Source organism: Uranotaenia lowii, chromosome 2 (genome assembly GCF_029784155.1).
Source record: "Uranotaenia lowii strain MFRU-FL chromosome 2, ASM2978415v1, whole genome shotgun sequence".
In the NCBI taxonomy this organism is placed as follows: Eukaryota; Metazoa; Arthropoda; class Insecta; order Diptera; family Culicidae; genus Uranotaenia; species Uranotaenia lowii.
The window spans coordinates 16,917,428-16,942,103 of NC_073692.1; the positions used below are offsets into that span (position 1 = coordinate 16,917,428).

General features: G+C 44.8%; 1 protein-coding gene across 1 annotated transcript; it reads left to right on the forward strand.

Annotated features, from left to right (window-relative positions):
- Positions 1–22,278: 22,278 nt before the first annotated feature.
- Positions 22,279–23,234, forward strand: LOC129747829 (uncharacterized). Its single transcript, XM_055742189.1, has 2 exons — positions 22,279–22,818; positions 22,879–23,234. Exons 1-2 carry the CDS (start codon positions 22,342–22,344, stop codon positions 23,215–23,217), a joined length of 816 nt encoding a protein of 271 aa, XP_055598164.1. The 5' UTR covers positions 22,279–22,341; the 3' UTR covers positions 23,218–23,234.
- Positions 23,235–24,676: the final 1,442 nt, after the last annotated feature.

Below are 24,676 nucleotides of genomic sequence, written 5' to 3' on the forward strand. Positions count from 1 at the left end.
TGTTTATTCGGACGGTGTTGCACTGGTTTTGACCTGTCGTAGTTCTGCTTACACTGAACCTCGAAAATACCCAAACTTGAGAACTTGTTATGGAGGCAGATTGTGGTCGGTGCCACATAAATAAACAATTCAAAATTTGAGCTAAATTTTCTATTTTGGCAACATTTTTTAACCCCTTTTCCCAGCTAGAACATGTGTGTCATTAGGCTTTCACTTACGCTTCGTTGGGGTTATCACCCGGGACCTGTCGCTCGTCTCGCAGCGTCGCCTCATGCTTGCGTGATCCTCCACTAGTGCTGCTCTTCCGTAGGAGGCGGAGGCCGCCACACGCGACCCTGTCGCGCCTCGTTGGAGCGCAACCGAAATGGCTGAGCCCAGCGTTCGATGGTGTTGATTCCGATGGTGCCTCTTCTGACACTGTTTCGCCTCACGCGACCCTGTCGGGTCTTGCTCGAGTGCAAGCGAAGCTGCTGGCCCCCACACTTGATCCTGAAGCGCGCCTTGTTGCTGATAGCGCCTCTTCCGGACGCTTCGTCGCCTCTCACCTGAGAGTAGCTGGTGCTGCCGGTCGCAGCGCACAATTTTGGCGCACCTGTCGTGCTGCTGGCGCCTCTTCCGACAATGCCTTGCCTCACGCGACTGCCGCGTCTGCTTGCCGAGCGTAATCGGCGCTGCCGAGCACCACGCTCGATTTTGGCGCACCTGTTGTGCTGCTGGCTCCTCTTCCGGACAATGCCTCGCCTCAGGCAACCTTGTCGCGTCTGCTTGCCGAGCGTAACCGATCCTACCGGTTGCCACGTTCGATTTTGGCGCACCTCTCGCACCGCTAGCGCCTCTTTCGGATGATATTTTTTGCTTTCCGCGACCCTGTCGCGTCTCACGCCGATGCTGCTGGTCGCCACACTCCTTTTCGGAGCACCTGCTATGCCGATGGCGCCTCAGCCGGACAATAGTTTGCCTCCCGCGACCCTGTCGCGTCTCTCGTTGAGCGTAACCGGTGCTGCCGGTCACCACGCTCGTTTTTAGAGCACCTGCCGTGCCGATGGAGCCTCTGCCGGGCGATATTTTGCCTCTCACGACCCTGTCGCGTCTCTCGCCGATGCTGCCGGTTGCCACACTCCTTTTCGGAACACCTGTTGCGCTGCTAGCGCCTTCCCGGACACCGTGTTGGCTCACGCGACTCCGTCGCGTCTCGCTGGCCGTAGCTGGTACTGTCGGTCGTCGCACTTGTTGATGAAAGGCCTGTGGTGCTGATGGTGCCAGCACAGATAGCGGAAGAAAAAAAAGGGCCCTGTAGGGAATTCAAAGGATTAGTCCTCCTCGCCCCTTCAATAAATGCCGGGAACTTACGCTAAGCGACCCTTTTGCTTTTGCTTCCTTCCACCCGTTCTGGTGGTCTTCCGACTGAAGTTGCCTGAGGGGGGGAGAAAGACAATCAGTTTCACACTTCCAGAAGCTGTAGCGAATTGTTGGCCTACCTGTGGTACTTGGTGGCTTTGCTGCTTCGTTTTAGGAGCAAGCTTTTCTTCCTTCGCTGGCCTTCCGACAGAGGTGTTCCGTGGTGCCACGTTGCTTGCGAGATGCTTGGAGTTCGACTCTCTGCACCTGAGTCGAAGTTCCGTCCTCCTGTGGCAATTGTTTATGGGATTAGGTGGCGGCTTAATGATGGCTTTTATTTTTCCACCTACCTGAACGGAATTCCCGATCTCCCTTTGATCGATTCGGATCAGGCGGAATTCGTTTCCCCGGAGAAGTCGGAACAATACACTGCGCGCGCTTTCAACGTGGTCACTCCGCGGTTAGTTTTTTCCTCGTTGTGCCGCCACGCGGGAATCCTCGTTGACAGTTCTTTCCATACACGCTTACTTTTTTCCATCCATAAGTGGCATTCTTTCTACCCATTTTCCGCTAAATATTTTCTGCATGGGTTTCTTTCTTGCGTAAGCCTGTTCAATGTTCTTACACGGTAGTGTTGCTTTAGTGTGGGATGGGTTATTTAAAAGAAGTTGTTGCCTTGTTGCTCGTATCATATCAGTTTAGGGACTATTAAAGTAAAATATAAATTCAATTGCAACACAACATTGCTGCTTTGGTAGAATTTTTCATGGATCATGATCAGGATCCATGAAAAATTCATAATCACGCCACTAGGAGTTCGAAGGAGATATGAAAATCGACAGCTGTGTCGAGAAAACCTCGTACTGATGTCACCCTGCAGTGGTGAGTTTCTTCAAAACTAAAGACAATAAACTATATCTCTACGCCAACGGGTCTTGGCAAAATCCAAATCAAATCTAAGCCAACGAGTTATGGCAAATGTGTCGATAATTACCAGTATATCTGGCAGAAAGAAACTCCTTCGAAACCTTAAAACAATCCACTTAATAACATCCACCTCAGCAGCATACGAAAATCCAAAATCAAATGGTTATTGATAGAGATAATAACCTAGATCTTACAAATAGAACTTAACAAACGAAATTTAGGTGGGAGCTTAACTGGTTTATACTAAAAGCAACAGAAGTCTAAGGAAAAGAGGGATTTAATCCTCTTAATTACCAAGGGCCCGGAATAGAGGTTATACCGCGCCTCCAGATCGCGTTCCTTTTGATGTTTCCTTGGCAACCCCCTTGACAACTGTGCATGATCCATTATGTATCATTCTATGAGGTTGGTGATTTGTGGTCAAGTCTGAATCGGACAGTTGAACTGTCGACACCATTTCAGGCGAGGGTAATTTGTGGTTCCGCTGCGCGTATTTTGGGGTGTGGACCGTGGTAGATGGTGTTCTCATAGCTTGTGGTCTTGACAAAGTTGGTAGATAGCTTTTGATAATTTCGTCTAGATCGGGAAGTCGTAATCGGAAGTTGACATGGTTGGTTGAAGATGTTCTTGATCGGGAAGTCTTAATCGGGAGTTGACATGGCTGGTTGAAGATAGTCTTGATCGGGAAGTCTTAATCGGGAGTTGTCATGGTTGATTGAAGATGGTCTTGATCTGGTAGTCATGATCGGGTAGTCTTTATCGGGTAGTCTTTATCGGGAGGTCTTAATCGGGTAGTCTTAATCGGGAGGTCCTTGTGGATGTACTTGTTCGGTTTTCTTATTTCTGGGAAGCCTGGTCAGCTATGGTCCTCCGGACTAGGAGAAAGTCAGCAGGAATCTTGCAACCTCTTTCAAGCTACCCTGGGCGTTGTCCTGATTCGTCCTGTTGATACTGTGCTGAATAAGCAGGGTTCGTGTTAGCGGGACAAAATCGGATATTGCTGCTGCTGCGAATGAGCTCCCTCAGACGGGCCCTTCTTCCGGAGTCGTCGAGCAAAGCAGATGGTTGTGGTGCTGACGATGAACGTGTTTTTCGCATCGGCGATGCTTTTGTTGGCAACCTTGGGTAGCGGACATAGCTAGACTTGTTACTGTACTCACGAGGAGGTAGATAAGAGATATTGCTCACTGCGTTTTCCAGATGCACGATTTTTCCCGATCGGCCTAACGGTATTTCCTGCGCTGTTGCGCTTGGTTGACAGGCTTTGGCTGTGGTCCTAGCTGAAGGGTTTTTGTATTGATTCGGAGATTTTTGGGGTTGGTGGATGATCTCCTGTTTGTGGTAGTAACGACTGGCGTGTTTTGACCTCGTTAGGCTCTTGTTGACTACCTTGGGTAGCGGTCATAGCTGGATTATGGGCGTGTGGCTTTTGACAGTTAGCGAGAGAGAGTCGATATGGTAGTAGCGGCCGTCATGATGTCTACTCCTCACAACTTCTTCGCTTAACTGTATTCTATGGTGCTGAATCCTCTTCTTGATGTCCTGACAATCCTTTCAATTGCAGCGACGTGGTGTTTGGAGCTGCTGTACTTGACTTTCCGAACATTCCAATATCCCGAACCTGGATGGGTTCTCTGCGATGGTGTGTAGCGCCTGGCTACGGTGGCTCACCAGTACTACTATCCCCAGCGCTGCTACGCTACTTCAGATGACAGGATTGCATTCTGGACAATGAGTGGCGGCAATCCCACGCAAGGTTGCCAGCCCTCTCCAAATTCTGACGAACTACCTGGCAGAGTTCTCAGAGTCCATTCAGCCGACGCTGGTCCCGCGCAAGGCCGTTGTCTCCTTCATACACGCCTGCTTAGTTGTGTTCGTCGGTGTCCTAGCGACGAATTTGCATCAGCTGTGCTCCATCGAGTTGTTCGAATAGAAGAGTTCTGCATAATTTATTCCGAGTTGTTGGGGGCGAGGTTTCAAAGATGATGTTGGTCCTTCAGCCTTCTCCATTTCGTGTTTTGTGCTCCGAGTGAGCTTGTGGTCAGCGTTGTTGCTTACATAGCTTGAATACTAATCAGGTTTGATGTCCTTCGCATGGTAGCGCCCACGCTTTCCTGTGACGACATCCTCTAGAACATACAAATTCGCTCCCAGTTTCTCCTTCACGATGGCAGCGATGAACTTCGGATCCAGCTTCTTGTTTATGTGGTCCGCCTTCGACGATAGTACAAACGAACGACGCCATACTAGCTCGCCCGGTTGGAACGAGACCGTGCGCTTCCGTAGATCGTAGCGTTCCTTCGTTCTCTCATGGTTCTTCTTGATTCGCTGCTGGATGAACTTGTGAATCCTGTTGATCGTGGATAACCTCATCTCCTGCGCGACCTTTGGATCATCTGACACGTTTAAGTCTTGCTGAGTGTAGAGATCCGTGTGCAGCAAAAGTTCCCGACCGAAGTTGGCGAAGTGTGGACTGACCCCGGTGGATTCGTGCTTTGCACTGTTAATAGCGGCGGTAATGGCTGCCAGATTCTTGTCCCATTCGCGGTGATCTTCTTCCAGTAAAGAACGAATACATGTAATGAGAACTCTGTTCACCCGCTCGGCGTTGTTGACCTGCGGTGCGTAGAATGCTGTCTTCATATGGATGATGTTGTGACGGCTAAGCAGCGCTCGAAAGACTTGTGACTCGAACTGCTTCCCGTTATCTGACAATACTATCCTCGGCCTGGAGAATTTCAGGAATACCTTTTCCTCGAGAAACTCGACCATCTTTGTTGAATCGGCTGCCCGCATCGGGTGGGCAATGACGTATTTGGTGACCCAGTCGACGATGACCAGAAGAACTGTGTTGCCCTTCTTGGATCTGGTGAGCGGTCCGACGAAGTCGATGGATATTAACTCCCATGGTACCCTTGCTGGCTTGAGTTTCCCCATCTGAGGCATCATTTGTTTGTTGGGAGCTTTGCTGGCTTTGCACGTAGCGCAAGCCTTCACGTAACGAGCGACCATGTCCTGCATTTTCGGCCAATAATAGTGTTGTTGAAGTTTGTGCCATGTTTTGTAGAAACCTAAGTGCGCGGCTGAAGGCGAATCGTGAAAACGACGGATCAATTCTGCTCGCTCTTCCTCTGGAACGACCTTCTTCCATCGATGACTGATAACGCCCGTCTCGTCTTTGACCTGGCAATTTTTGTAGAGTTCTTCATTCGCTATTCGGAAGTCCGGATATTTTCCGCCTTGATTCTGCACCTGCCTGATGAGGTTTCTATACCACGGATCGTGTACCTGCGTGATTGAGAAGACCAATGAACAAACTATCCTGGACAGTGCGTCTGGAACGATATTACAGCTGCCTTTCCTGTATCGTATCTCAAAATCGAACGCGTTGAGCCTCAACAACCACCTGCTCATGAGGGCCGTTGGATTCTTCAAGGTCTTCAGGTAACTGAGGGCTGAATGGTCACAGTAGACCACAAAGCGTACTCCTTCGACGTAGCCACGGAACTTTTCAATTGCTCGTATTACGGCCAGGCATTCCTTTTCAGTTACGGTGTATTTCCTTTCCGCTGAAGAAAGTTTTTGTGAAAAGTAGCAGATTGGGTGCTCGTCACCGTCGATTGTCTGCGTCAACACGGCTCCAATTGCCATATCGCTGGCATCGCAAGAAATAGAAAATGGCTTCGTGTAGTCTGGCATGGCTAAGACTGGAGCTGTTACAAGGGCCGACTTAAGTTTGAGAAAAGCTTCCTCGGCTGCTGTTGTCCAACGAAACTTCGTTTTGGTCTTCGTAAGCTCGGTGATGGGAGCTGCAATACGGGAGAAATCGGAGATGAAACGACGGTACCACCCACACATTCCCAGAAACCGTTGGACTTCCTTCCTGGTTGTTGGTACGGGGAATTTTACAATACACTCTACTTTCTCGTCATCCACCTTCCAACCTCCTTCGCTGAGAATGTAGCCCAGATATTTGATTTGCTGCCGACAAAACTTGGACTTTTCGGCCGAGATAGTGAGCTTAGCTCGATGTAGTCTTGCCGCAACTTCTCTAAGAACTGTAATGTGTTCCTCAAACGATTTAGAACATATGATGATGTCGTCCAAATAATGGAAAACGTACGGCTCCATATCCGCAAACAAGTGAGTCATAATCCTCGCCAGTCCTTGGCTGGCTGTGCACAGCCCAAAAGGGACCACTTTGAATTGAAAGTGCCCTCGGGAAGGTACTGTAAATGCCGTCAGTGGCCTTGATTCCTCATGAAGGGGCATTTGCCAAAAGGCATCTTTGAGATCTATCGACGATATGAATGAACAGCCTCCCAGATTATTGATAATCGATGAAATTTGTGGGATTGGGTAGCCCTCGTTGACCATAATGGAGTTAAGATGCCTTGCATCCAAGCAGACGCGGTAACTCCCGTTTTTCTTCTTGACTGCCACAAGAGGGTTGTTCCACGGCGAAAAAACTGCCTCCTCGATCACATCCAACGAGATCATTCTGTCTACTTCGCGGTTGACCTCCTCCAGGACATATTGGGACATTGGGTAATATCGCTGCTTCCGTGGCATGGCTTTGCCCACATCTATACGGTGTTCATAAAGCTCCGTTCTTCCCAATTTCCCTTCCTCGGCTTTCGGAAATAGCTTGATTGTCTCCTTCAGTATCTGGCGTTGTTCTACCGATAGTTCCTTCATCGGCTCTGCTTCAAGTTCTTGCTCAGTAATCATTGAACAGCATACTGCTTTGACTCCGAACGTTTGCCAGAAGTTCATGCCCATGATAGCGCAATCTGGCAGGCTAGGCACGAGTAGAACCGGCAAAATTTCGCTTCGGTTGTTGTACGATATTGGCAGACGTGTGAAGTGATTGATCTGGTGTGGCGTTCCGTCCGCTGTCTTGATCCCACCGCTCAGTGCTTCTTTTCGTAGTCCAAGCTCTTCTACAATCTGTGCTTTACTGCCACCTAGCAAAGAACAGTTTGCACCACTGTCCAACAAAGCTGTAACTTTCTTTCCAAGAACGTCCAGAACGGCGTGCGGACGATTGTCATGTCCGGGATTGATAATGATAGAGTTGATGTCTTGTAAATCGGGAGGTATTGAAGGTTGATAGCTGTGTTGCGAAGAATCTGGCCCTTCATCTACCACCTCCTCGCTGCGGCGTTTTCCGCTTCACTGTTACAAACAAGACAGCTGCGTAACGTGTAACCTTTTCGACCGCATCTGTAGCAAAAAAGAATTGCTTGTGCCTTTGTGCAATCCGGAAACCTATGCCCCTCCTCATCGCAGTTCCAGCAAAGCGCTGGACGGTACGCTGCATGCTGAACAGGATCTAGATCGTACATATTGCTGCCTGCTTGCTGAAGCTGCTGGTTCTGGAGCTGTGGTTGATAGTGCTGTTGGAATTGCCGTTGAGGCTGCTGTTGTTGAAGCTGCTGCTCTTGAGGCTGCTGTTGAGGCTGCTGCTGTTGTTGAAGCTGCTGCCGCGGCGCCCATTTAGCTTGCTGTTGCAACGGATGTTGTATTCGATAGTTCTCCGCTTGACTGCCTTGCCGATTCACCAAATTGCTCTGACCTGCCGAAGTTGTAGGCGGTTGTTGACGCTGTTCCGGTCGTTGTACAGAGTGCTGCTGCTGTAGTCCTGTATTGAAACGATTCGATCTGCGCTCCAGTTGAAGCTTCATGGCACAAACTTGCTCGTACAGCTGGTTAAAGTCCCCTTGCAAACCGTTTGCTTCTTCTGGATCCACTAGATCTGCTTCAGTTTGGATAGCTGACGTTGAAGCCGCACCTTGCTGGCTCTCGTTCTCCACCGTATAGACTCTGTTGAGGCGTGGCTGTTGTATTGGAAGCCGATGCGATGGTGCTGAGTATGATGTGGCTCCGTACCACTGCTCGTCCGCCTCCACTGCTTGCAATCTCCCGAAACGCTGCTGCTGATGTGGCTGAGATCGACTTGTTGTTGCTGGTGTTGCGAAATTCGGTTCTAGTAAGCTGTTGTGCGGAATCGGAATCCTACGCTGCTGGTTCAGTAATAGCCTTGTCTCGTCGAAGTTGCTGCAGACGTTGACCAGGTCCATCAGTGTCTTAGGCTGAGCTGCTGTTACTATTGTTGCATAGTCCATGTTCATATTTTTCTTGACTATGAACAACTTCTCCTCTTCCGTAAGTGGTGGATCGATGAAGCGGAATAGGGTAGAGATGTCACGGAAGAACTTATCGAACGTTTCGTTGGCACCTTGAAAGCGGAAGCTGGCTTCCAGCCTCAGGATCTGCGCATACCCGCTTGGCAGAAACTCCCGTCGAATTTCTTGCTTGAATGCTTGCCAGGAATACAGGCGACGTTGGGCAAGTGCTCTTGAGTACCAGTCGAGGGCGTCTTCAAGCAACAGGTGCTTGATAGAAGCCAGAAGTGTCTGATCGTCGATTCCCTCTGATCTGGCAAACGTCTCCACTCGGTCTAGGAAAATGTTGAGAGACGTGGTATCCTTTTCGCCTCGGAACTTGAAAGGCCAATTGTGAATCGCCTTCTGCATCCGCCTGTCGTAGTTGCTACCACTTCGGTTTGTAAAGCTGTCGTTCAACTGCTGCTGCCTCCTTTGTCGTTGTTGAATGTCGAACCGCAGTTCGTCCAGAACGTTCACAGTAGCCAGACCAGCCGAACTACCCGACCTCCGGATGATTACTTCCTCCGAGTCCCTCTGTCCTTGTCTGCCTCCTTGGAATGGAAGAGAAGACGGCTCGACATCCGCTTCTTGCATCCGTGCTCGTGCTCCTTCATCATTTCCGGCTGCTTGTGGCCTCGGTGGAATCGTCAACGCATCGCAGGCATCCCTACTGCTACTGTTCTCTGCCTGGATGGTTGGGACACTAGTTGAAAGGCTAGTGTTTTCTGTTTCACTTTGCACCATGTTGACTGCACTGTTCACGCACTCTATCTGAGCTAGCAGCGTCTCTACAAGCTCGCACACGACCCTACGCGTTTCCTCTAAACTCGCGACCACTGGAATCAGTGATAATCTTTGCCGGTAATGAAGCAATCTCGATTTCGCGCAAGCCATTTGATCGGCGTTTCTATTCTGCGTGGCTGAATCAACATGATTCCTCAATTCTACAACTGCCCTCTGGCAGACCTCGATGTTCAACTCCGGCGACATTACGTGTTCTGAATTAACATAAATGGTGTCTCTAAGGGTGTCCTCTTGGACAAGGGCTTTTAACTTGACCACCCTAGCTCTTCTAGAGCATGGGGCTAGATTCGTAACATGGCGCAAGGCCAATTCATATTCCATCTCCTCATCATTAAGATGATACAACTCAATTTGTTTATTCATCATCATTTGTTTGGATCAAAAACCAGATATTTTCAGTGGACTTACAGATCAAAATAACAACTTGATACGATACAAAAACTTGAGCAAAAATCAAAATAAACCTAACAGTTGCTTTTACAATTCAACTGTAATAATAATCATCACAATATCATCATAACATTTAATGATATTTATTAAATTAAACGAACAAAATAATACGGTTCGTTTTTAGTTGGGCGCCATTTGTTATGGAGGCAGATTGTGGTCGGTGCCACATAAATAAACAATTCAAAATTTGAGCTAAATTTTCTATTTTGGCAACATTTTTTAACCCCTTTTCCCAGCTAGAACATGTGTGTCATTAGGCTTTCACTTACGCTTCGTTGGGGTTATCACCCGGGACCTGTCGCTCGTCTCGCAGCGTCGCCTCATGCTTGCGTGATCCTCCACTAGTGCTGCTCTTCCGTAGGAGGCGGAGGCCGCCACACGCGACCCTGTCGCGCCTCGTTGGAGCGCAACCGAAATGGCTGAGCCCAGCGTTCGATGGTGTTGATTCCGATGGTGCCTCTTCTGACACTGTTTCGCCTCACGCGACCCTGTCGGGTCTTGCTCGAGTGCAAGCGAAGCTGCTGGCCCCCACACTTGATCCTGAAGCGCGCCTTGTTGCTGATAGCGCCTCTTCCGGACGCTTCGTCGCCTCTCACCTGAGAGTAGCTGGTGCTGCCGGTCGCAGCGCACAATTTTGGCGCACCTGTCGTGCTGCTGGCGCCTCTTCCGACAATGCCTTGCCTCACGCGACTGCCGCGTCTGCTTGCCGAGCGTAATCGGCGCTGCCGAGCACCACGCTCGATTTTGGCGCACCTGTTGTGCTGCTGGCTCCTCTTCCGGACAATGCCTCGCCTCAGGCAACCTTGTCGCGTCTGCTTGCCGAGCGTAACCGATCCTACCGGTTGCCACGTTCGATTTTGGCGCACCTCTCGCACCGCTAGCGCCTCTTTCGGATGATATTTTTTGCTTTCCGCGACCCTGTCGCGTCTCACGCCGATGCTGCTGGTCGCCACACTCCTTTTCGGAGCACCTGCTATGCCGATGGCGCCTCAGCCGGACAATAGTTTGCCTCCCGCGACCCTGTCGCGTCTCTCGTTGAGCGTAACCGGTGCTGCCGGTCACCACGCTCGTTTTTAGAGCACCTGCCGTGCCGATGGAGCCTCTGCCGGGCGATATTTTGCCTCTCACGACCCTGTCGCGTCTCTCGCCGATGCTGCCGGTTGCCACACTCCTTTTCGGAACACCTGTTGCGCTGCTAGCGCCTTCCCGGACACCGTGTTGGCTCACGCGACTCCGTCGCGTCTCGCTGGCCGTAGCTGGTACTGTCGGTCGTCGCACTTGTTGATGAAAGGCCTGTGGTGCTGATGGTGCCAGCACAGATAGCGGAAGAAAAAAAAGGGCCCTGTAGGGAATTCAAAGGATTAGTCCTCCTCGCCCCTTCAATAAATGCCGGGAACTTACGCTAAGCGACCCTTTTGCTTTTGCTTCCTTCCACCCGTTCTGGTGGTCTTCCGACTGAAGTTGCCTGAGGGGGGGAGAAAGACAATCAGTTTCACACTTCCAGAAGCTGTAGCGAATTGTTGGCCTACCTGTGGTACTTGGTGGCTTTGCTGCTTCGTTTTAGGAGCAAGCTTTTCTTCCTTCGCTGGCCTTCCGACAGAGGTGTTCCGTGGTGCCACGTTGCTTGCGAGATGCTTGGAGTTCGACTCTCTGCACCTGAGTCGAAGTTCCGTCCTCCTGTGGCAATTGTTTATGGGATTAGGTGGCGGCTTAATGATGGCTTTTATTTTTCCACCTACCTGAACGGAATTCCCGATCTCCCTTTGATCGATTCGGATCAGGCGGAATTCGTTTCCCCGGAGAAGTCGGAACAATACACTGCGCGCGCTTTCAACGTGGTCACTCCGCGGTTAGTTTTTTCCTCGTTGTGCCGCCACGCGGGAATCCTCGTTGACAGTTCTTTCCATACACGCTTACTTTTTTCCATCCATAAGTGGCATTCTTTCTACCCATTTTCCGCTAAATATTTTCTGCATGGGTTTCTTTCTTGCGTAAGCCTGTTCAATGTTCTTACACGGTAGTGTTGCTTTAGTGTGGGATGGGTTATTTAAAAGAAGTTGTTGCCTTGTTGCTCGTATCATATCAGTTTAGGGACTATTAAAGTAAAATATAAATTCAATTGCAACAAACTTTCCCCGCCAACCCGAATGAAACTCCCTCCCTACAGGTTTGGCTTATGGTGGCTTAGCCCAAAGTTAAGCTCTTAAAGGAGAACTCATCCCCCAAAATCTGAAACCGCAATAAAATGGAAATCAAAAAAAAAATTACTGCAGGTACAGGAATCACACCCATACATGCAATGGCACTGCGATTACCATCACAGGATGCTAACCGCTCGGCCATCGAAGATTTGTTGAGAGAGGCAGTTACATTATCGTATATGCGAGACTTTCTGCGAACGAAGCGGGAATAAAAGTAATCCCCCAAAAAAACAGTTCTCCGCTTTGAACTGACCCCCAAACCTTAATCTGCCACGATGGAGGTAATAGAATCAGATTCGCCTACAACTAAAACCCCCCAAAAAAACAGTTCTCCGCTTGAAGGACAAGTTTGGCTTATTTTCAAGCTGTGATTTTTTCACAAACTTGAGTTGTCAATATCGAACTCAGGTTTGGCGGGTGGCAGTTCTCAAGTTTGGGTATTTTTGATTTTCAGTGTACGGACGGTGGCCCACCGATAATTTTGCCAGTGTTGCGAGAGAGCGTGTGAGTGAGTGAGATAGCAATACACTGGCGACGATTTGTGTTTGTTTTTATCGGGTACGGTGGAACACTCCACCAGAGATGCCAATATGCCTGATTTTTCAGGGATTGCCTGATTTTTCGAGGCTCTGCCTGACAACCTGAAAAGCCATTGAATTTCCCTGATTTTTCAAAAAATGCCTGATTTTGCCTGATTTTCGCGAATCTGATGAAAAATGGGTAGAAAGGAACTAAATTAGGTACCATTGCTGAAGTTAAAAAGCGAAAATGTGGCTGAATGAAACCAATCGAAAGATTCCCATTAATGCATATCTTAAAAAGGGAATGAAAAGAGGAATCTTTCGGCTTTGATTCAGTATTATTTTGCAACAAAGTAGGCCCACAACACTGTAAAAATGTAGAGTGATGACCAAAAAAAAAAAAAAAAGGTCATCACTTTTAGAGGAATTTCCGTTACTTATGTAGCCTGATTTTTATTGCACCAGTTCCCTGATTTTTGAAAATATATGTTGGCAACCCTGCACTCCACGAGTGGAGAAAACAAATACAGTATAGTCCTATTTGCCGCTGATAGTGTTCGTGATATTATGAACGTTGTTTCACCAACACTTTTCAACTTTGGGACAATTAACCTCAAAAACGACCATGTGTGTCGACCGGCTGCACGTTTTTTGTACCGAGAGTTTTTGAGGTTAATTGTCCCGTCTCATCTGTACATGCTCAGCAAGTGTGCGTAAGAAATGTCAAAAACAACTCTATTTGTTGTTGTTTAAAAAGGGTTCAGCCAGCAAGACCGAAAATTGCTTTTTGTATAAAAACTCCGACATGAATTTGACATCCCGACAAGTCGGAGTTAGCCACCTGCACCACCTGTCTTTCAAATATGGAAGCGAGTGACAAACGATACACACGGAAAATAATGAAAAGGTGAAATTTACTGAGACAAAAAAGGTGAATTCTCGTGAAATCCAAAATGGTATTTACTTCTTCACTTAGAGAAAAGGTAAATCCAAAAAAGATTTGTTTGTTGTTTGTTTTGTTGGTTTTTTTGGGATTTTAAGCCTCTTGGGTTTATTCATCCCATATCCAAAAAAGGTAAACCTCGTAGCAAGGTGAAGTTTTCCTGAATTAAGCAAAATAAAAAGGTACAATTCACCGGGGAAAAAAGTACTTTAGCGGTATGTAGCTAGGTGACCTGGATTGAGCATAACATCATTTAGAGAAAAGGTAACTATTTTCTGAAACCGTTGATTGAGGATGAGCTGTTATTTCAATGAGGATGAAGTTTTGCATTCGTGCGCAAAATGTGGAAATCGGCTACGAAGCTCGGCTAGTTTTTTCCACCTCCTTCTCGAGGAAAATGTCACCTTTTTTTAATTCACCTAGCAAAATGGTGAATTGTGATGATGATTTCGGAAACACTTCGAAGCTTATCGTGGCTTATCTGAGCAATCTCTAAAAGCAAAGTGTTATCATAAGGAATTACCAAAACTAAATGAAATTTATGGCTACATTTACCGTTCTGTTTCGTGTTTCCAATTTGCATGCATGGAAGCATGCAAACTTATTCTGATTTAATAAACTATGCTTAACCTCACTTAACAGCTCCGGCAAATATTTCACCTCGAAATAGGGGTGCAAAAAATTACTTGTTATCTTACCTTCAGACGTGTGCTCCATACTGAAACCACTTCAGTTACTGAAACAAACTTATTCTTATTATTATAACATTAAAACTAGCAAAGTTATAGTAAAATTAAAGATTGTTGCGAAAATTTCTGTGCCGACTTTTGGAAACTTGTTGTTGTTGTGTTTTGACATATTGGCCTGAGGGACGGTGCCTCATATCGCCAGTTCGATCTTATTTTTTGTCATTTGACGCCTTTCGGTTGCGTTTTTGTGACGATTAAATGTCACATACGCAAATTTGCCATTTTTATGAATTTTAAAATTTGCTTTAGTTTTTCCACGCAACAAGATTCTTTATCGTTTTTGACGATTTCAGTTAATTTATTGTAGTTTTCCCAGTGGAAGTGGTTTCGGACGTGGTTGTACTTCACACATTTGAGAAGGCAGTGTTCGGTAGTGTTCTTTTCTTGGCACATTTCGCAATCTTCATTAACTACTAATTTCATTTTAGCCAGCCAGTATTCTGAGTAGTCATGGCCAGCCAAAACACGGTTCAGCGTGCGGATTTCTTCTCCATCTAAATCAGCGGTCCAAAACCAAGGTTTGATGGGAAAGCTTGAGAACATTTCGAAGAATTTCAGTCCTTTGCTTTCTAGCAGGGCAATGTTCCGATACCATTGGTTTGTAGCAGATGATAGTTCCTGTTTATAATTCCTGATTGCGTCAACCCAAAGTAATTTGTTGACTACGACAGCATTTGCTTGAACTCCTGTTTTAGCTAGGCGATCAGCGTGCTCATTTCCGTTGAGGCCAACATGCCCTGGAATCCACTGGAGTACCGTATTTGGCCCTTATTCTGCGCCGCGAGTGACGTGACAGTTGGCGAGTCACCCCACCGTCACTCGACTCTTGTCACCTTATTCCGACAGTCGGTTTAAGTGAGGTGACAGCAAGGTGAGAGCAAGTGACAGATACTCATTCCGAGCTGAGTGACTGGATGAACCCATCTAGAAAAATGGCGAAATTTGCTCTGATTGTGTTGTGCCGGTGTTTACGAGTCGGGTTTTGAAAATTGAATTTAAAATAAACGAGTGAAAATTGTGCCCCGTCCTGGACAATTATCGGATTGTACGGTGTTAGCAAGCTGGTCAATAAGAAAAAAAAGGGCGAATTTGGCTACAAAAGTGTAAATTTCAGACACAGCATCAAACTGGAGCAACAAAAACTTGAACAGCATGCAGGGCGACTGCTGTCTCACAAACCGGTGTGCAAAAAGGCTTCCGGTGTATCTGCGACAACCTTAGCAGCTATTTCAGGTAGGAAAAATAAGTTGCTGCTTTTAACCTCACCATTTCTAACTTCTGTCTACCTATTTTAGGTTTTAGGTTTAGGTGTTTCGGCCAGCTTGGGGCGAAAATCAGCGAGGACAAGTGCTGATGGAATAAATCGACGCGGTCCTAGAGTCGGTGGTGTCGATTATCGTTTCCAATCCGCTGAAACGGGGCGAAGCAATGCGACCAGGTAAAGGAAGTCTTCCGCGGAGTCGATCAGCTAAAGGGTAATGTACAAGCTGTACGGTCTGTTGCACGACGTCCTCCAGGATACAAACAGTGAGCTGCTCGGAACGTACACGGACGAAAATACCAGCTACGCCCGGGAGGATGCCATGAAGTGTATCGTGATGGCCCTCGCCGATCCGAACACATTCCTGCTGGATCCGTTGCTGTCGCTGAAGCCGGTCCGGTTCCTCGAGCCGATTCAAAATCTGCTATCGGCGTTTGTGTTCGAGAAGCTATTTACAGTTTCTTCTAAATTTTTGTTTTATTTTACACCAAATTCAAAAAAGTTTTGAGATACGTGTTAAAAAAGTTACGGCTACTAAATAAAAAGCAGGGTATCGACTTTTCGAAAGTGTTCACAATTTCAAACTATTAAAAGTTTATAAATTGTATACAAAATCATAAAAACTAATAAATTTATTTTTCCCTAAAGATTTTTCAAAATTTCAATCTCAATCCGGGCCCGGATGGACCTGAAAACTCGCACCGTGTACATCTCCTCAGTGTACATCCCCTCAGTGGCAACAGTTAAGATTGCATGCCAAGGAAGATTTGGTAGCCAAAATCCCTTAGATAAAACCAACTCTTTTAAACTCCAACCCTTCTCGTAAAAAGAAATCATCGTTGTGTTTACAAATTTATTAATAAATTAAGCAAAAAACATGCTAGGTAAAATATTTTGATGGATTTTTAACAACTAACAACTCCGCTTTCTGTAATTTTTGTAATTTTTCATTCCATTTTTATCTCGTCACCACCTGAAAAGGTACCGACAATTGTCACCTAAAATCGTCACCCGAATGCGACGATTCTCACCCACGGTGACTACCAGAATAGGGTAAGAACTCACAAAGTTCATCCGAAGTGACGTTCCTCACCTAAACCGACTACTGGAATAGTGTGACTTGGGTGAGTCGACTATCGTCACGTCACTCGCGGCGCAGAATAAGGGCCTTTGTTTTATACAAATTTGTACAAATTTCACCGGTCAAATGATCCCAGCATTTTTCAAACTGGCACGATAATAGTAATTGGCAGGCAGCTTGAGAGTCGGTGAGTATAACATTTCTATAAAATTGATCTGTTTCTAAGCATGGGATTTCTCTCAAAGCTATCTGGATAGCAATCAATTCTGCTGTCATAATACTTGTCGGGTGTTCAAGACGTAAACTAATCTCTGTTTCTGAATTTGATTCATATACTCCGATACCACAGCCTTCCGTTGACTTAGAGGCATCGGTATAGATTTGTCTCCAAAATAAGTATTCCGTATTAATATGTTCCTTGGCGATTTGTAGCATTGTAGATGTGGACATTTTCTTTTTGTTTATAGGTATTTTCTCTATTTGCGGGCGTACATCTATTTTCGGTATTTCTTCCATTTCGTAGTTTTCGTATACGTTTTGAACCGTTTCCGAATTTTCCAAATACACCTTTTCCATAAATGTGAAACATTTGGATTTCTGAAAATTTGGCATAGGTTGAAGTCTTCTTAGTTGTTCAGCAATTTCGTCATTCTTTTTGAAGTGTTGCGTTATTTTTTTCATTGCGTAATAATGGCGTTTCAAAGAAAGTGGTTCTTCATTTGATAGCGCTGCTAGGGTGTTAATAGGAGTGGTTCTTGTGCATCCTGTGGCTATCCGCTGACATTGTCGGCTTGATACAGCCAACATTTCCTTGTAGGTTTTCGGTGTATCACCGTAGATGGCGCTGCCATATGCTAGGTAGCTCCCGTACAATGCTTTATGGAAAAGTATCATAACTTTGGGGTTGGCCCCCTTTTTTATGCTCCCTATTATCTTTAGCATGTTTTGCCGGTCTTTAATTTTCTTTTTCAGTTCTCTAACATGGCAACCAAATCTGAGATTTTGGTCTACGTAGACTCCCAAATATTTGTAGTAACGGACGCTTTCTATTGGAGATCCCCTAACAGTAAGCGCCAAGTCAGTATGTTTTGCTGTGAAGACAATCGCCTTAGTCTTACTTGCGTTAAGTTGGAGGTTTAGTTCAGAGCTGTGCTCAGTAAATCTGTCTATAGCAAGTTGTGCTTTACTTCTTGCTTCTGCCAAAGATTTGCCTCTGACAATCTTAACGAAGTCATCGGCAAATTGAACGGTGACAGTATTTATCTTCTTCGGTATCAGTATCATGTAGCTTAGCTGTATACAGGTTGAACAGTGTCGGCGACATGACGTCACCTTGTGGTAAACCCACTGACACTGTTGACGTGACTGAACCTAGATCTGTTGTAACAATTAGTTGTCGATTGCATAGTAAAATTTTTATCCAATTCTTCACATCTGTGGGAAAGCCCATTTCAGTGAGTATTGTTCCCAATTTATCCACCTCAATAGCATTGAATGCATTACTAAAGTCGAAAAATATTGCTATGTTTATCATTCCTTTTCTTTTTCCGTCCATGATGTGGTTAGTAACGAATGCTAAGCAATCTTCTGTAGATTTGCCAGATCTAAAGCCGAATGAAAGATTAGAAAGTAGTTTGTTTTCCTCGGCATATTTTTGTATCAAGTATAATACAGCTGTATTTGCTGTCTTAGTCACAGTCGACAGGCACGATATTGGTCTATAAGATTCTGGCAACCTGGGGTCTTTTCCTGGTTTGAGTATAGGAACTACTTTAATGTTCTTCAAATGATCTGGCAAGGTACCGTTGTTGAAATGTACATTTAGTTCTTCGATGACTTTTTCTTTAACTTTCCAATCCAAATTACGCAGCAACTCGTAAGTAATTTTGTCTGTTCCTGGAGCTGAACGAGCCTTTTTCCTGTGTATAATTTTATTGAATAGCTCCAAAGTAAGGAGTTGTCTTTTCTCTAGTATGTGTATGGCAGGTTCAGCTGGTACAGGGCTTATTTGTGTAGGGCCGAAATTATGATTAAGGAATTCCAAAGTCTTTTCTTTAGAAATCAAGATTTCGCTATTTTTGGAGTTAGCGTTATGATGGTATTTCAAATTTTTTATGAGCTTCCAATTTGCTCTCGAATTTCTAGGATCGATATTTTTGGTTATCTCACATAACTTTTCTCTTACAAGTAGCTTTTTTGTTCGGAGGAATATTGCATTAGCCTTCAACATCGCCAAGAGGTTTGTTTCGTTTGCACAAGCATTATATGTTTTTCTACACAACTGCTTCTTCTTATAAAGTTCATCCAGTTCAGAGTTCCAATAATATTTAGGAACCAGAGAACTCGTGTGGCTATTTTGTTTAACCGATGTTGTGACTAATGACTCTAATGCTTTCAGATTCTGGAAGTCATCTGGCGTGATAGTTGCAATGGCTTTATTTAAGTTTTTATAGTTTATTATTTTTCTATGGTTTTTAGAAGAAATTTGAGGAATTTCTATTTCCAAAATCATGTGTGCAGATCCTCCTAAGCTATGATCTAAAACATTCCATACTATTCCATTGAATATGTCTGGGGTACAAAATGTCAGGTCTATTGCACTTGGTGAGAAGCTTAAAGAAGCTGGTCTGTAGGTCATAGAACCGTCGATTAAAATTAATAAATTTGTACTATTTATGAGATCATAGACGATTTTGCCCTTGTTATTGGTGTTATTACAGCCCCAGCATGTGTTATGTGCCTTAAAGTCACCTCCGATTACAAGTCCTTTAATATTTCTAGACTCGTTGATCAACCTATTCAATTTATCCTCTAACTCCGTGTTTGAAATTCTTGGGTTTATGTAGGTAGATACAAGACTCAGTCCTTTACTGGGGATTTCAATACCTATAGTTTCGAACAGTTCATCAGAAGTTAGTTCTAGCTTTTTATAATTGTAAGCTTCTCTAAGGTAAATGCCAACTCCTCCTCCCACTGTGGTTAGTCTAGGTTGTAAGATTTTGTGATATCCCGATATATGTAGGGAATTCAAACTTTCTGGACTTGCCCAAATTTCAGAGAGCAAGACCGCATCATATTTATTAATATTAAGTTCATGTGCTAGTTCAAGTTTATTTTTAGGAAGGCTCTGAATATTGTGTTGTATTAGTTTAAATGCCATTTTGATTTGTAGGTTGATGTACGACTTCTTGGTCACAGTGCCCTAGTACCTTACTCATTTCCTTTAGGACTTCGCTCACCACCAGGTGTCCGTCCTCTATATTTGATGATAGTGCATTCGAAAGAACAGCAAAACACTTACTTATTACTGACTTATAATTTTCCTTCTGACTCGCTAGTACCTGCATTCTAACGTCCCATCGTTTACGTAGCTCTAAATGTTTTTGCACTGAAATTTGTTGTTGATCCTCTCCATCGTTACTCTCCTGTTCCGTAATGGTCTTCCTTTTTTTTGGTTGAGTCTGAGAAAAATCTTCCTCCTCCACATTATTTAGATTAAGATTTGTTCTTTGACTTACCATTTTCTGACTGTCTTCCAGGTTTCCATTTGTTGATGCCATCAGTTTTCTTGGTTGCGTTTTTGGTTTTGGGATTGTCTTCACATTTTTAGCAGCTACACTGGCAAAACTTTGATAGATACTTGGGAATTCTCTAATGTTCGATAGTAAATCGTATCCGTTCCTTGTTTCTACTCTAAACTCGTCGCGGGCCTCTTGATAGGTTAGGTTCTGGACTGCCATCAATTTCTTGATTGTTTCCTGTTTTGAACGTTCCGGGCATTTTGGGTCGGATGACTTATGTGTTTCTTTACAATGAACACATTTCGTTGGGTTACCGCAGTTCTCAATATTATGGTTCTCTCCTTCTGCCTCGCCACAATTATTACATCTTTTCCTTCCCTTACAATTTCCCGCGATGTGTCCGTAGCGTAAGCAAGCGAAACACATTACGGCTCGGTTGACGTATGCCTCTACTTTCGTGTTTACGGAATATATTGACATATTCTGGGAGCTTATTACTACGGAATATTACACCTACCTTGCGGGTCTTGACCTTTTTTCCGTTTACCTTCCGGAACATGCGGAACATCTCCACGATTTCCTTATCTGTTTCGATTTCACCTCTCAATTCAATTTCATCTATATCCTCAGGGATGCCACTAATAACACCCTTAACTGATATAAAGCCCTTCGGTATATAAGCTAAGAAATTCTTCAACGCCAGGTTACGACAATTTATTAACTTATTCGCTTCTTTCCATTCAGAAAAATAAACCAACACCTTCGATCGGCCAATCTTCCTAATATCCATCACTTCTTTTGCGAAACCATTTTGCTTCAAAAGCATTCCAACTGCGATTTTATTTATTCCCGTTTGCATTTCCACTTCCTTTGATTGTTTCTCCACATCTTTTGTTTCGATAACCACTTCCTTCTCTTTTTCAGCTTTTTTTTCAACAATTACTTTGTATGGACCACTATCGCTTTGCTTGTAAAAGCACTTTTCAAATGGTTTTCTTCCGCCATTTTGTTCTCCAGATTTCAATGAACGACCGCCATTTTGTTCTGCATAGTGCGTCGAGCTTCCCGCTTTATTAAAATCTGCATCCATCGGTGCCCCCATTGGGGCACCAGCTCCAACACTCATCACTATGCAACACTCACAACGAGTTTTTTACTTTTTACAATGAAACGAAACAACCTGTTCAATTTTCGGAATACTTTGAAACCACGCTTCAACTAGTTATACTCAAGCACGTCTGTTTCCAACGAAGGATCACACGCGAATGTTTTGGAAACTTTGTTGTTGTTTAAAAAGGGTTCAGCCAGCAAGACCGAAAATTGCTTTTTGTATAAAAACTCCGACATGAATTTGACATCCCGACAAGTCGGAGTTAGCCACCTGCACCACCTGTCTTTCAAATATGGAAGCGAGTGACAAACGATACACACGGAAAATAATGAAAAGGTGAAATTTACTGAGATAAAAAAGGTGAATTCTCGTGAAATCCAAAATGGTACCTTTTACTTCTTCACTTAGAGAAAAGGTAAATCCAAAAAAGGTTTGTTTGTTGTTTATTTTGTTGTTTTTTTGGGATTTTAAGCCTCTTGGGTTTATTCATCCCATATCCAAAAAAGGTAAACCTCGTAGCAAGGTGAAGTTTTCCTGAATTAAGCAAAATAAAAAGGTACAATTCACCGGGGAAAAAAGTACTTTAGCGGTATGTAGCTAGGTGACCTGGATTGAGCATAACATCATTTAGAGAAAAGGTAACTATTTTCTGAAACCGTTGATTGAGGATGAGCTGTTATTTCAATGAGGATGAAGTTTTGCATTCGTGCGCAAAATGTGGAAATCGGCTACGAAGCTCGGCTAGTTTTTTCCACCTCCTTCTCGAGGTAAATGTCACCTTTTTTTAATTCACCTAGCAAAATGGTGAATTGTGATGATGATTTCGGAAACACTTCGAAGCTTATCGTGGCTTATCTGAGCAATCTCTAAAAGCAAAGTGTTATCATAAGGAATTACCAAAACTAAATGAAATTTATGGCTACATTTACCGTTCTGTTTCGTGTTTCCAATTTGCATGCATGGAAGCATGCAAACTTATTCTGATTTAATAAACTATGCTTAACCTCACTTAACAGCTCCCGCAAATATTTCACCTCGAAATAGGGGTGCAAAAAATTACCACAGATACTCGGTAAATTTTACCTTTGTTTTTATTCTCCGTGTGTGAATGTCGACAGAACGCGTAAAATAAAATCGATATTGACTATTGTTCACAAAACGTGTATACAGTTGCTACATTTGAGATACAGATCGCGTGCCAGTCCATATGTCACTTTTGTAAACAAGCCGCGGTCTCTCGCACTCGCGCACGTTGTTGATTAAAATGGCCAAATTTAAACGGAAACTTCCAAAACCGGTAAATAAACCCACGGCAACCATAGATGACAACGACAGCGGATCCGACTACGAAGTGGAGAGAGTGCTTAAACCCAGCCAGCCAGTGAAAACGGTTCAAGAAGAATTTCCGCTGCCAAAAAAGCTTCGCCAGCAGGTAGTCCATCCAAAACATTTGGACCCAAACGAAGAGCAGGATTCGTCCTCTGAAGAGGAATCATCCGAAGATGACGACGATGGCCGGGGGCTACCTACACTTACTAAAGCACAAATCTCGGAAATTCTGAAAACCATCAAAAATAACAAGCGGCTGGTACTGAACGTGTCGAATGTAAACTTTTCGACAGCCAAAGAAGAGATCGAAGAACACTTCCGGCAAGCTGGACGGGTGCGAGGAGTTCGGATACCGAAACGACGTGCCTCCGGTTTTGCCTTTGTCGAAATGTTAGATCCAGATGGTTTCCAGGTAAGAAGCGCAAAATTAATTTTTTAAATAATCAAATAAAGTTGAACTTTTTTTTTTCAGCGCGCCTTCCTGCTAGACAACAGCTTCCTAGACGGTCGGCAGATTCGAGTTCGGCTATCGGAGAGTGGTCACAAAAAGTCGCATAACAAAATTCTGGAACTGGAACGGAAAAATGCCGAAATACGTAAGATGCGCAAGAAGAATCGGGTTAAACCGGAGGCCACCAAGGTGTCCCTGGCTCCGGAAATGCCACAGACCAGCAAGGTCGTCGAACGGGATCCGATTCTGGACAAACCGAAAACCAAACCACCCACCAAGAAGCAAATCAAGGAACATAACAAACGGGTTTCGATGAAGGCCAAATTTAGAAACTGGGAAAAGAAGGGAATAAAGGTTTAGTTGTTGGTCTGAACAAATGTTGTTTCAATCGTTAATTAGAGAAGCCTCGGGAAATTGTGTTTTTTTTTTCATTTTCGGGCTTTATATTGGGAAGGCAAAATCTCGGAATTATAAAAAGCAAAAATCATGTGGGCATCTGAAACTTTGGAATAACAAAGACCACAGCGAAATATAGAACCTGAATCTTGGATTCTGTGTAATTCGTAAGTTGATTCCGAATTTTCTACACATCCAGTTTTCGTTGTCTGGTAATAAGATTTTGTTTAATGGCAAAATAACTTCACATTTATCGATAAGATCATTCAAATTTAAAAAATCTTCCTGAAAATGTAGTAACATTTAAAACATTGCATAGTGTATACAAATCATTGATTTAAAAAAAATGGATCAGTCCTAGTATTAGTTTGATACTGATATTATGTATGTATAATTAATTCCGCCTCAAAAATATCAAATATCTAAAACTGTAACAACTAGTTTTGAATTTCTCGATGAAATAGTCGGAGTTTATCTTAAGTTTTTGCTGAAATTATGCGTTAGGGCGTTCTTAATTGGCATACTCTGACTACTTGTAGCGCAATAAACGTAAAGAGGAGTCAAAAAAACCTATCAGGCCTACCATATTCTTCAGTCGCGCTGAGGAGTAGTTACCTTTTAATCCCGAGCCAAAGTTCATGGTTGCATCCCCCCTTGCCGGCGATCCTGATAGTTGCTGAACTGGGAAGCGCGCTGAGTAGTGTACGAAAGCCAAGGAAGAAGAAACAGATCAAACGGCGTGCGACTTCAGCAATCCATCCATCCCAGCAAGCGAGCCAGCTTGCCAGCAAAGTTCTTTTTCTATGCGGGCATTTTTTTCTGATATTCTTCTTCCATCCAAACCGAATGAGCGAAGCGACCCGTTTTTGCACCCTCCTCACTACCCCTGCCGAATCACCTCTACACACCCGCTCATACATTGCTTTGCTTGTCTCTTGTCTTCCAACTTCCAATCCAACTCTCGTCGACTCCCTGTGCTTGGTGCTGCTGCTACTACTTGCAGACGACTTGGATGGAGGTATACTCACCCCCGCAACCCAAGCCTTCTCGCTCTACCACTCCCACACTTACACACTGCATGATGATCCACAAGCAACCACCTTCCACCGATCCGACGATTTGCTGTTGCTTGCTTCTGCTGGGTCGCTTGGCCGTTCGCTAGGCTTCCATCCATCCAATCCAATCCACCCTGTCGCATCGCATCGTTTTGTGCTGTGCTGTGTGTCTTGCCCGTCTCGCCTTGCCTTTTTCCAATCCCCTCGTTCGACCCATAAACACCACACCGCACAAGCTTTGCTCGTTTCTCTCTCTCTCTCGGTCGGTACTCTTGCTTGGCTGCCTGCCTGTGTGTTGAATTCACATTCATTTCGTGCGATGTGAAAAATAAAAATGGCTGTAAATATCTTGATATCCAACCAATATC

Bases quoted from the DNA above. Each gene is read 5' to 3' on its own strand.
- LOC129747829 (XM_055742189.1), top strand. From the start codon at position 22,342: ATGGCCAAATTTAAACGGAAACTTCCAAAACCGGTAAATAAACCCACG. The intron at 22,819-22,878 runs GTAAGAAGCGCA...TTTTTTTTTCAG, and splicing joins TAGATCCAGATGGTTTCCAG to CGCGCCTTCCTGCTAGACAA.